This window comes from Sorex araneus, chromosome 11, assembly GCF_027595985.1.
Source record: "Sorex araneus isolate mSorAra2 chromosome 11, mSorAra2.pri, whole genome shotgun sequence".
NCBI lineage: Eukaryota > Metazoa > Chordata > Mammalia > Eulipotyphla > Soricidae > Sorex > Sorex araneus.
Window position 1 is genome coordinate 58,802,540 of NC_073312.1, and position 13,109 is coordinate 58,815,648.

At 35.4% G+C, this 13,109-nt stretch overlaps 1 protein-coding gene and 1 non-coding gene across 4 annotated transcripts in view; one reads left to right on the forward strand and one right to left on the reverse strand.

Annotated features, from left to right (window-relative positions):
• The first annotated feature begins 286 nt into the window (after positions 1-286).
• LOC129399522 (U1 spliceosomal RNA) lies at positions 287-449 on the forward strand. Its single transcript, XR_008627154.1, has one exon. It is a non-coding gene; the product is annotated as a U1 spliceosomal RNA (small nuclear RNA).
• Positions 450-7,091: 6,642 nt separating this feature from the next.
• IPMK (inositol polyphosphate multikinase) overlaps positions 7,092-13,109 on the reverse strand; it is a 33,458-nt gene continuing 27,440 nt past the window's right edge. For all 3 annotated transcript variants that reach the window (XM_004607521.2, XM_055119446.1, XM_055119445.1), the window contains exon 6: positions 7,092-12,072. In XM_004607521.2, coding sequence (XP_004607578.1) covers positions 11,450-12,072 — 623 coding nt within the window. In that variant the 3' untranslated portion in view covers positions 7,092-11,449. The remainder of the gene's footprint in view (positions 12,073-13,109) is intronic.

The following is a 13,109-nucleotide window of genomic DNA, read 5'->3' on the forward strand; positions in this document are numbered from 1 at the left end:
AAATCTTCTTGGAATGGCCACAACTCTAGTGTAGCTGAGATTGTGAATATGCTTCTAATTGTGTGTTTTGGAATTCTCATCTGTTTGTTTGAATTTGATTTTGGGGCTTATTCCTGGGGCTCTGCTCTCACTCCTGTGGGGCACACAGACCATATGAAGAGCTGGGGATTAAATTCGAATCGGCCACATGCAAGGTAACTGCCCTGCCCATGGTGTTATCTCTCCAGACCCTTCCATTTCTAATTATTTGATAGCTGAATAGCTAGTGAGTTGAAACATATTGGAGATACTGACCTGGCAGGGGAGATAACATGATCACAAAGGTGGTTTTCCCAGGACAAGGCTTATCCATTACACACTGGATGTGCTGATCTCTGCGATTTCCCCAAATGTTGGAAATGCAAGTGCATAATTTGGAGTCATGGGGACTGCATTTGCCCACTCCCCTGAAAAAGAAACAATAGATGGGGATTAAGGGCTGGTAGTTAGAGCACATTCCCAGCATACGCTTGTTCTGGATTTTGGTCCCAGCACTATATGGAACATCAAGCATCTCTAGACACATCCCTGGAAGCCCTAAACTACCACCAGATGTGGTTCTGGAAGCTCCTGAGCACTTTCAGGGTGGCTCAGGTAATCGCCACACTACAAGGCCTGAGCTGCACCACACCACACCTTCCATTGAACCAACAGTCAGGTTGGCTGAGAATCTCCTGAGCATCACTTGGAAGTCCCTCCCCAACCACCCCTTAAAAAAAGCATTTAAAGTACTGCCTCTGGGATTGGTCAGTCCACAATAAATAGTGGCTGCTTCTTTTTTTTTTTTAATTTAAGTTTTATTGAATCACCATGTGGAGGGTTACATAGTTCTCAGGATTATGTCAGTTATACAATACTCAAACACCCTTCCCTTCACCCGTGCCCATATTCCATCACCAACCACCCCATTATACCTCCCGCCCCCTCCCGCCCCCCCAGTCCCCGCCCTTGTAAGTGATAAGTTTCACTTCGTTGATGCTTTATCTTGGTTACAGTCCATGTTTCAACACATAACTCACTATTGTTGCTAGGGATTCCCCCCAAAAAAGAAAAGACAGTCCCACTGTCAAGGAAGCATTTGATGGCTCTCCATTGCTGAGAATGTAGAGATATTAAGTCCTGCTGTTTGTTACATAACTTTTCTATTTTTCCCCCCCTCGTCCCGCGAATAGTGGCTGCTTCTTGTCCTCTTTAAACCACAGGTTAGTACAAACATATTTTGTAAAATATCTAGAGCGATCATATAAAAACATAGTTCATGAGAAAAGACACTTTTTTTTCTAATTTAGTAACTAACCCTTTCTAGGTAAAGGAAGAGTAAATTTTGTAATTTACTTATATTTAAAAAAAATTTAAGTGCACAAATTCTTAGAAAGCACTAAATTTAAATGTATTGCCTTCTGACTTGGTCTCTTGTAATAACTGATGAATGACAATCCAAAATTCTAGCAAAGGATATTAAAACCGAAATATCCTAAAAATATATAGCTGAGATAAGGAAAACAGTAAACTGCTTTCAGTTATACTGTTTACTGCCAGAGCTTTACCGAATAGTTTCCATGAAAACAAAAAGAACTGGTTTTGCAGAAGTAATTGTGATAAGACAATTGGAATTACCTCTCTTTCTGTTGCTGATTTTAGTCAACTTTATTGAAATATAGATTCTGTAAAAAATGCAATCATTCAAAAAGTTCCTAGAGCTCTGACAAAAATTTGTGTACTGACAATCACTATCAAGACTGATGATACAGCAATTATCCCTTTCCCAGTAAATTTCCTTCTACCTCTTGGGACCACTTCTATTTATCTTATCATTGAATAGAATTAATCCTATTTGTTCAGCTAATGAAATCCAAGCTTATTAATAAGTCCAGATTTTTTTCCTCCTTTTGTACAAAAGAAAAAAAATTCTACTACAGAGAGACAATACCAGTTATATATGGGTGGGGGATGAGTATGAAGGAGTGTTCCACAAGAATATGTAGAGAAATTAAAGACTGCCTTTGATGACGGGATTTTTTTGAGCTTTGTGTCACTAAAAGATAAACAAATTGTGTGTTTTCAAATATAGAGAAGAGAGAGAATTGGTCCAAGGAGAGAAGGAAGACCCTCCATCAGGTCTGGACCCAAATCTTTGGTCTAACACTGACTACATGTCATTAGGTGATGTTAATGAGACATGGCCTAAATTTCCTCATCTGGAAAAGTGGGCTCAAACACTAACTTTATCTGCCTGTGCCTCTACCTCTCTGGTAAGTCATGCATACTTGAAGCTAGAGTCATACTTATTTCTGTTGTACCTTCTGATGCTAGTGCATAGGCAGGAGCGGATCCAGACTGTAGAACCTAAAACATGGCTGAGTATCTTACAAATTTGGTCTTACTTCAAAGTTGGTTTCCTCAGAAAGATTTTATCAGGTCTGAGAGATGACTCAAAGAGCTGTCATGGATACTCTACATGAAGGAGTGCTAGGTTTGACCTCCCACGCTGCATGGTTCCATGCTGGGTATGACTGTAGATAGAACAGGGGTTAAGGCACTTGTTTGCATGTGATCAACCCCAGTTGAATCCCTTTTACTGCATATAGTCTCTCCCACTAAGCACCGCAGAGAGGGACCACTGAGACACAAAGCCAGTAAACCCTGAGTGTCACTGAACATACCCCAATTATCCCCAAAATAAATATGTAAAAATAAAGTCTAATCCATGACTCTATCCATCTACCCTTCTTTTTTTTTCCTTTGACAGTTGTGGTCCATTGTATTAAAGAGGGGAAAAGAGATACAATTTTTTTTAGTGCTTTTAAAATAAATAGAGATGGGCCGGAGAGATAGCACAGCGAGTAGGGCGTTCGCCTTGCACGCGGCCGACCTGGGTTCGATCCCCGGCATCCCATATGGTCCCCCAAGCACCGCCAGGAGTAATTCCTGAGTGCAAAGCCAGGAGTAACCCCTGAGCATCGCTGGGTGTGACCCAAAAATCAAAAAAATAAAATAAAATAAAATAAATAGAGAAATATACGAAAAAGACAGTAGAGAAATTAAATAATTGCAAGACAAGACAGCTGAAAATATGCTCATCATAAAATTGTAAATTTGCTTTACAATTTTAAAATTGTAAATTATAAAGAAATAAGCAGCTTATTTCTTCATTTTAAGATATATGGAAGTTTTAACATATATGAAAATATATTTTAATATATATGGATATACATTTAACCTATATGCAGAAATACAATCTAAATTTTTCTATTCTTGTTCAATTTCAATTTAATATTTTTTAACTGATGTAATTTGATGATTTTGCAGTAGTGCAATCAATAATGGAAGTTCAAAATATTTTAAGTAAACTAGAGGCTACTAAGTTAGAGATCACTGCATTTATACTATTTAACATTCTCACCAAAAACAAAAATACAAACACACACAAACAAAAAATCAAAGTGTACTTTAAAAATATGTAAGTTTAGTTTATGTTATGATAAAAGAAAACTGATTTTTTAATAGTCAAATATGCTTGAGAGTACTTCAAATCTTTATTTCATTCCCTTATGAGTAGATATCAGTTCTCTAGTAACATCTCCAGTAGCAATATATCTCTGTACTGTTTTGGTTTGGGGGCCACACCTGATATTACTCAGGGGTTACTCCTGGTGGTGCTCTGTGCGCAGGGATCACTCCTATTAGTGCTAAGGGTACCATATACAGTGTCAGGGATCAAACCCAGGTCGACTTCCTGCAAGGCAAGTATCCTATCCATCCTAATACCTCTATAGTTCGATAGCACAGCGGGTAGGGCGTTTGCCTTGCACGAGGTCAACCTGGGTTCAATTCTTCCACCCCTCTCAGAGAGCCCAGCAAGCTACTTAGAGTATCTCGCCTTCAGGGCAGAGCCTGGCAAGCTCCCTGTGGTGTATTTGATATGCCAAAAACAGTAACAAGTCTCACAATGGAGAAGTTACTGGTGCCCGTTCAAGCAAAATGATGAGCAATGGGATGATAGTGACAGTGACAGAGTAGTGTCTCAAATCCTACATGTTGCTTATAGTCTGTAGTCTGGATATTCTATTGACATCAAGATTGTTTCCATTTTGAAATATGTATGTATATTTGATAGCAAAGCTCCAGTTTTATTCTGTTTTATCTTAGTTTATCCAGTATATTTGTCTTGCTCTTACCAATTTTCCAAGGAACAAAATCCTTCTTTGAAACCCAACTCCCATAACCCATTATCTTGAGCAAACCGATGAACAATGGAACAGTGCTACAGTGCATAAATGAATTCCCCTGCCCCCACCTCCCGAAATAATTCTTACTGAATATAGGCAACTATTTTTTGCAAAGTAACTTGGACCTGCTGGTCAAAAACATGATGCTTTTATCCTTTCTTTTGTTGAGGGTGGGGTATCAGGTGCAAACATGAGAAACATGATTCAAAACATTCTTTCAAGGATCTGGGGGACTGATCATTAGTTGAGACCTACTTGCAAGCTGGCAGCACAAATTCAGTATTCCTGACACCAGTTCACATGCTTGAACACTATCCAACAACACTGCTGTTTGAGAGCCTCAGATCCACAACTGCTGTCTGAGAGCCTCAGAGCCTGCAATCTCCTCTGCCCAAGTGTGTGCAAAACCAGGTCACCAAGGCAGCAACAAAAAGAGGCAAAAGGGAAAATATTGAATAAAGGTAACATCAATGACTAAAAGCTACTTTCTCACAAATATTTTGGAAAGTTGGTCCAGTGTCAAAAACTGGTTTGCCCTAAATCACTTAGTGCACATTATGTCAGTGGCCAAGGGGCTGTAGGATACTCCAGTGGTTAAGGCACATACTTTCCATGTAACTGACCCTAGTTAGGCTTACTAAGCATCACCAACTGCAAATCTGGAGGCCCTCAAGCACCACCAAAGTGGTTCCCTAGCACCACAGGACCCTTGGGCCCTCATTAAACTGTTAGCCCAGGGTGTGAATATTAATAATACTGTCGGCAGGGCATTTGCCTTGCTCATGGCCGACAGCTTAAATCTTCAGCAACCATATGATCCCCAAGCCTGCCTGGAGTGATCCCCGAGTGAAAAATCAGTTGTCAACCTTAGGCCCCAAAATCAAATAAGCAAATAAACAGGGTTTCTTGTCAAGCCTGTGTTCTCCCTTGAACATGTACCTCACTTGCTTTCTGTCTTTGCTTACCTATCTCCACTCTGGAGAAGCTTATGTTCTCTTGAACACACATCTCCCTTTTCCTCCCCTCACATCTCTCAAAATGTTTCAATAAACTGCCTTGCTTCAAAAAAAATTAATTTAAATTAAGAAATAAATTACTAGCCCAGTTGGCCAAGACTTTCCAGGAAAAACCCTCGGCCTTCTGAGAGCTCCTTGAATGTCTCCATTCTCATCCCTCAAATAAGTTAAATATATAAACTAGTGGACTATCTATTGGAATTTTAATATATCTGTAATAACCATAGGTACAACTGACTCACTGTACCAGGAAGCTGAAGGAATGATATGAGGTTTCAATGATATATCAGTGGTAGTGTCAGTGTTTATGGAACATATTGTTCCATTACTTGATTTCTCCTCTAGATACTAAAGGGGACAAAGGTTAATCTAGCTGTTTCCTGAGACGAAAGATTATCATCCATATACACTCATCTGACAGGAGCCCACAGTAATCCAGATTAAGTTCTTATAAATCTGTGTAAAGGACTCAAAGAATAATTCACAGTGCTCTCCTGGGTGGCTGCAATCTTCCCTGATGCTAAAGAAGCTAGGGTTCTGGGAATCGAACCAGCTCAGCCACATACAAGGCAAGCTTCCAGGCCACTTTTACTAACACTCTAGTCATTATTCAGTTCTCTTAGATGTAACGAGACTATAGTGAGGGGAATATCCATTATTTTCAGTAGACAGTCTTAAGAAAAGAAACTGTCAAAGAGATGGCTTAAGAAAAATGACTACATTAATGTACAATTGTTGGGCTATAAATCACACTTCTTTTCCTCTTATATGCTATGAGAACTGAAACTGCTCATTTGGACAGGCTGAAGACACGCAATTTCTCTTTTCAAAATCTTCAAAGTGTCTGGTAAAGCTATTCAAGAGTGTCCTCTTTGAAGTTAACAAACATGAAAAGCTTAGTCACTGATTAAACAACCGCACGTCAAAATATCTTAGCAGGCCAGATATTGGTATAGCAGCTAGGACGTTTGCCTTGCACGTTGCAGACCTGAGCACAATCCCCAGCATTAAACATGATCCCCTGAGCACCACCAGGAGCAACCACTGGACACAAAGCCAGGAGAAAGCCCGAGCACCGCTGGGTGTGGCTCGAAAGCCAAATAAATATATTAACTGACCTGTTTTAAAATTAAAGTCTATTATTTTCAAAGCAAAATCAGTATCTCCATACTCCATTTCTATTAGGTTGATTTCAAAGACTGTAGTCCATTTGATATGAAAATCACAGTATCACTTTCATCCCGTTGCTCGTTGATTTATTGGAGCTGGCACCAGTAATGCCTCTATTCATCCCAGCTCTGAGATTTTAACAGCCTCTCTTTACTCATCTTTTCCAACTGGAGGCTCTTTCAGGGTCAGGGGAATAAGATCTATCGTCACTGTCTTTGGCATATCGAATATGCCATGGGTAGCTGCAAGGTTGTGCCCGTGAGGGTGGGATACTTTTGGTAGCTCGCCGGGCTCCGAGAGGTATGTGTGTGTGTATATATATGCATATATATATATACATACACATATAATATATATATGCACATATATATTACTTTCTATGACTTGTTGCCTACTGTCTGAACTCCATCAAATATGGTGTGGGAATTATGGAAAACGGGAAGTATCTTATAAAAATATTCATATATAAAAATATCTATGTACCAATTCTTTTCTATGTTTTTATTATCCTAATTAACTATGAATCATTAATTTGATTTCATTTCCAGTACCTAACATGTACTTAAATTGTGTTGAATAATGCTACTTAGTAACTACTATGGGTTTATTAGCATAATACAATTAATGAAAGAAAAGGTCCAATGCAAAACATTTTAATAGGGTGTCAAATATACAGTTATTAGAATTATCTAAATATCACTTATAAAAATTGGTATATCACATTAGATGATTCTATAAAATAAAAACACAAATCACACATTGACAATAACCCCTGCAGTCCACGGATATCCCCCAATTGTACAAATTACAAACATATATCTTTTTTAAAAAGAAACATTAGACACTTAACACAAAGTAACTCTGACTAGACTAAATACATTCATTCATCAAGTACAATACATTTAGCATAGTCACTAAGAACACAATTTTAGGTGCAATTTCACATGCTTTCGTAAATCTTCCAGTACAGCTCCCATAGTAAAGTGTCTCTGTGCACACCATTTTCATTTATATGCAGGTGCATCATACATCATACTTAAGACTATTTCACTTGTTATTATATACTGTAAGTGAACACCAGGCCAAAATTTAACCTCAATTATGTCAAAATTGAATAATTTTTAAATTTCTTATAAAGTATACTTTAATGTGTTTAGTTGCATGAGTCTTAATTTTTCCTCTAACTAGATGCTAGCAAAATAAAAATTTAAACTCAAAACCTTCCTAAAATATTATCATCAATTATTTAAAGTAACAATACAATCACTTGAAGTCAAAAAGAAATTTCTTAGTCCATTACCAAATTTAAAATGCCATTTAAAGAGGACTATATTTGTAATAAACTGTTAAGTACAATTTTTTAAAACTGTGCAGTAATTTGCTTGTGAATATGTATTGGAATGCTTTTCACAGTAATGTTGTGTTAAAACACTACACTAAATGGATAGTCTAAGTAAACGTACCTTTAACAATAATAAAAATTAAGGCCTTTTAACGCTAACTATACTTACTACCTAAACTTAGAAGTCAAACAGAGATAATAACGCTGTGTTCTTAACTTCTTTAACATATTGCAAATTGCTTCATCTCAAATCATCATTAGATTTCACACAAATTCCAATGTTAACTTTACTATCCTTAAACTCGTATTTCTCAATATATTTTAATTTTGTTCCCATCCCATTTAGACAGAACACTGGAGAGTGGTTAGGGACTTGTCTGGTTACAACTGTATATCCAGGGGCTATATAAATGGCATGTGGTAGACATATCCAGTACGTACTTCTGAATAAACTAGGAAGCCCGGTCTCCGTAGGCAACACTACTCCCTTTTCCAAAGCATTAATAGACAATTGCTACCTCTTTACATGACCAAATTAACAATTTGTAAAGGAAATCTAGTATGTGAAAACACTATATAATGTAAGAGGTGGATAAATAAGGTTACAAATATACCAAATCATAGTTAAAGGCACTGGGTGAGGAAGATAAATATAAAGCATTGTAAACAATTTTTAAAGCAAAGTAAGCTTTCCCAAACAGTTAAGAGAAAAATGGTATTAAAATTAAGACAATGTTTAAGATAGTGGATAAAACTGTCATTTCAGACAAAAATCTCCCACTGCTCTACCATTTTCTTCCACCTACATTTTCTATAATATCCAGAATCCTAGAAACAACTGTTCTCTGGTTGAGTGAAACAAAATTACAACTGGACTATCTCTGGAAATTAATCCCTTGAATGTCATAATGTTGATACATAGTTGCTATAGAGATGAAATTAAGAACATCATCTTGAAAATCATACCATAGCAAATATACACAATCAAATTTCAGAAAAAGTTCTCACTCGCCTGAGTACAATCTCAAGTCCCACAACAGCAAATTGTAGTGTAAAGAAACATAGCAGTCTTTTCAGACACATAAAACAAATAATAATGAATACTGAGTTGAAAATAAGAGCTCCGTGTTAGAGCCATTTAATATGTATTTTCACAACTGTTTCTTGAAAAACTACTTAGATAAAATACTTAGCATTTATCAATTTTAATTTATTTGAATCTATGCAACCTTTATCCATATTAAAATATCAATTAATGTAAATATTTATTATAAAACTATTTTACAATTTAAATTTTTATTGAGAAATGTATTATTTACTAGACACAATTTTCTTTTCATGAATGTGTTCCCTAAGAAATACCCTAAAACCATTACAGTTCCTATGGGAGAGGGGAAACTATGATAATCCTTTTAACCCAAACTATGCTTATGATGTAAACATTTACATGTTTATATATGCTTCATGAATAGTGATCTTTCATCCCCGCATTGGTAAATTTCAGCATAACGTTAAATCACTGGATTAGATAGTAAAATAGCCATATGAAACATAAAATGACATTGGACAACAGTGATAAAAATGTAAACAAACAGAATTAAATGTTAATCCCATCCCTGAAAAACAAAAGATAAAAGAGCTTGTTTTATTACAATAAAACATAATCTACTGTAAAAAGGTAAGACACTGATTTTACAAAACCCTTTTTCCAAATATGGATTAAAAAAATCTGGAACAGTTGATTCAGACTTTATTGAGCTAAAATGTGCAAAATATCTGGTAATACTTTTTATTAAATTTGATGTACACAGCTGTTACCATCCCATACAAAAAAGGCTCTTTAATAGTTAAGATTAAAGTGTTTAATTATTTGAGTTTAAGACCTGTTGAATCACCATTCAAATAACAACAAAAGTCTATATTGTAGAAGAAAAATAAGAACTGAAAAATGCAATTATTAATGAGTCAAAATATGTCTCAGAAAAAAGCTACAACTAAAACCAACTTAGCAGTAGAGAAAAATACAACGACCCAATAGAAAAGAGTCAATAAAATAATAAACAAAACTTTGCTAAATTCTGCAACAAGATACATATATATTTTTTAAGTTATTCCCGTTTAATAGACTTGACTAAGCATAGAATTCTTAAGCCATTTGGTACTTTAATTTGTATTCAGATAATTCACTAAGTGCCCCAGACAGGATTGGAAAGGTGAGAAGAAAAAAACTGTCATACTTTCCTCCATAACAACAAAGTGCTTAATTCAAAAGTTTTATTTGCAACTTTAGGGTAAAAAATGAGAATGACAGTCTAATACTTCACAATTCTGAAACATTTCCTAGGACTATGGTAAAACTTATTTCTAATTTGATGTATTATTAAGTGAATCAAAGTGCAAGTGATCATCAAGCACCGAAATATCTGCAAATTTAAATCAAAGTTTGAAATGTTTCTGGAAAAAAATTACTAGTTTTTTTTTAAAATAGTGAATTTGAAATGTAGGTAACACCAAAGAATCTAATTCTTTTGAAAAACAGCATTACTCTCCCCTCTAAGAAATTATAATTTCTTTCTTGAAATAGGACATAAACTGTTTCAGAGTCTGAGTGAAAAAAGAAGCAAATTTAGATCACCAAACTAATGATGCAATAATTTAAACATAGCATTTTTAATAATACAATTTTGAATATTGTCCTTTACTGCATACTAGAATTTTGAGAAACATTATTTTGGCAACATACATTTATACTACTGCTTAACTAAATGGGACATTTAAATAAATAAAATTTTAAAGGAAAAAAATCCTCAGAAGTTCCTTAAGAAATAAGACAAAACTTCAATCATCCACCTTTTTGAAGCAGCAGTTAGTAAAAGTATAGTTTATAATACTTTTCATAAGATACTACATATACTGATTTCCTCCCAAATGAAAGGTTATAAAGGAAAAACTAGTTTGTTCCTTACAAATATGCTCTCTTTTTAACCCTGGCAGGAATAGTGACACTAATTTCAAGACTTTTGTTGTTGTATCCATTTTACATGAAATTTAATTTTGTAATATGCTTAAAATGGAAATATAAGGGGAAATCTATTCTTGGAATGCAGTGATTCTAGATCATTTTACTAAGAAGCACCTTCTAATATGCTGGTTTGAACCTTTAATATAAAGCTTAAATGGTATCTTTTCCTGGAGCAGAATTTTCTCCAGTTTTAATCATTTCAGACATAGCAATACCTGTGCTTTCTAGATTTTTGAAAGTATTCTAATAATGTAATGATTTTAAATATGGCTCATTGTCAAGGTTGGTGGACAGAAATGTCACAATAAATTGGCTACAGAAAATTAAACTCTTAATAACTTAATGGCCCACATTTTATTTGAGCCAAATAGATGTTTAAGCCATGTACCACCACATTCCCTGCTCAACCTTTCTAAGTTTCTTTACTCTTCATAGTATTCTAATGAACAAGTAATTAGGTTTCCTGAGTAAGATTATAAAAAAGTTAACCCTCCTACCAAAAGTATAAAGACAAATAAACTATAGACTCACAATACAAATTTTTACATAGCATAACAAGTGCAGAGATATTACCTCCTGCTCTTCATTATGATTGCCCTATCCTTTCTTTACAAAGACTTCAATAAAGCATTCAATTGTCTAAAATACTTTGCAGTACAGTAATTAAATGCTTTAGACCATAAATATATCCCTCATCTATTGTGTTGCCAGGGAATACATGAGCAAAATCTATCATTCGTACTTCTACGTCTCCAATCTCTTGGCAACCACTGGGAAGATGGTAGAAAACTTTTTCCAGTTGGGAGAGCACATTTCCGTTTAAATGTTCCTGTGACATGCTTTTCCATCCATTGTCTTGCTCAATGCTTTCAACCTTCATTGAAGTTTGACTGTGATGTTTTTTTGGATACATTTTCCTGTGACGAGCATACATTTTGGACAAGTTTTTGCCTACTGTAGCCTCTATTTTTCCATTTGCTGTGGAACCGAACACATGAAAGTTATTATTGTACTCTCGTACATCAGTGTCTGAGAGCTGTCCTTTGGACAAAATCTTTTCTGCCAAAGTTCTTTCATTCATTTTTGTAGTAGTTGGTTGAGATGAACCTTCATAAACAAAGAGTAAAGAACTTGCATAAAAATTAAGCTGCTCCTGGCTTTCAAACCACTTCAGAATGTTCTCAATCTTCCGAATACTGGCAGCAACAGCATCTCTTCTTAAACAGTATCCATTATGAAAAAACCTGGAGACTCCTATAAAAAGAAAAACATTAGGATTACAACAAAATTATAAAATTGCTATATTTGGGAAGTAAATTCATTTTAAATAGAATTTTTCAATATTTCTCCCATCATCCTTTTTACAATTAACTGAATAGTAAGAATTTCAGTCACAGAAACTTAAAGCTGAACTTAACTTCTGGTTAAGACATTTATAATAAAAAAACATTTAAATGACAATTACATTAAGAAAATTTTCTATTTAAACAAAAAATAAATTAGATGTACGCTGTTAGCTTATATACAGCTAGTATAATTAGTATGTAATATGTATATTCTCATAAACATTATCCCATGATGTGCTGTTATACTATATTTGATCTTAGCTAAAAGGCGGGGAAGCGATATTGTAAATGATTTTATACTAAAATTTCTTATTTGGTAGCATGATATTCAAGAGCTAATATAGAAGCGAGAGTCAAATTATAACTATTTTGACCCAAGGACAGTAGAAACAAGGACCAGAAGGATTTGTCAACAGTCGGAAGCCTGCCTCTAGTGCTCGGGAAGAAGGCAGTTAGGATAGAAAAGGGACTACTATGACAAGAGAGTTGAAAATGATCACTCTGGATAAGAACTGTGTGCCCAAAGCAGGTAAAGGAACAAACATAACCTCTCAGTATCTGTATTGCAAACCCTAAAAGGAGCATGGGAAAGTGGGAGAGAATAAGACAGGGAGAAAGGGAGAGGGAGAGAGACAGAGACAGTCAGAAACAGACAGAGTTAAAGAGAAGGAAAGTGCCTGGCATACAGACAGGTTGGGGGAAGAGTGGCAGGAGGGAAATTGGGGACATTGGTGGTGGAAAATGTACACTGGTGAGGGATGGGTGCTGGAACATTCTATGACTGAAACCCAACCAAGAACAGCTTCGTAACTGTGTATCTCAAGGTGATTCAATTTTTAAAAAACAAATAAAAAGAACTGAACTCAGGAAAAAAAATTATACTACTTTTGAATGGTGTCAACAGTCCACTGACATCAAACTAGAAGTGTACAAAAGATAATACTG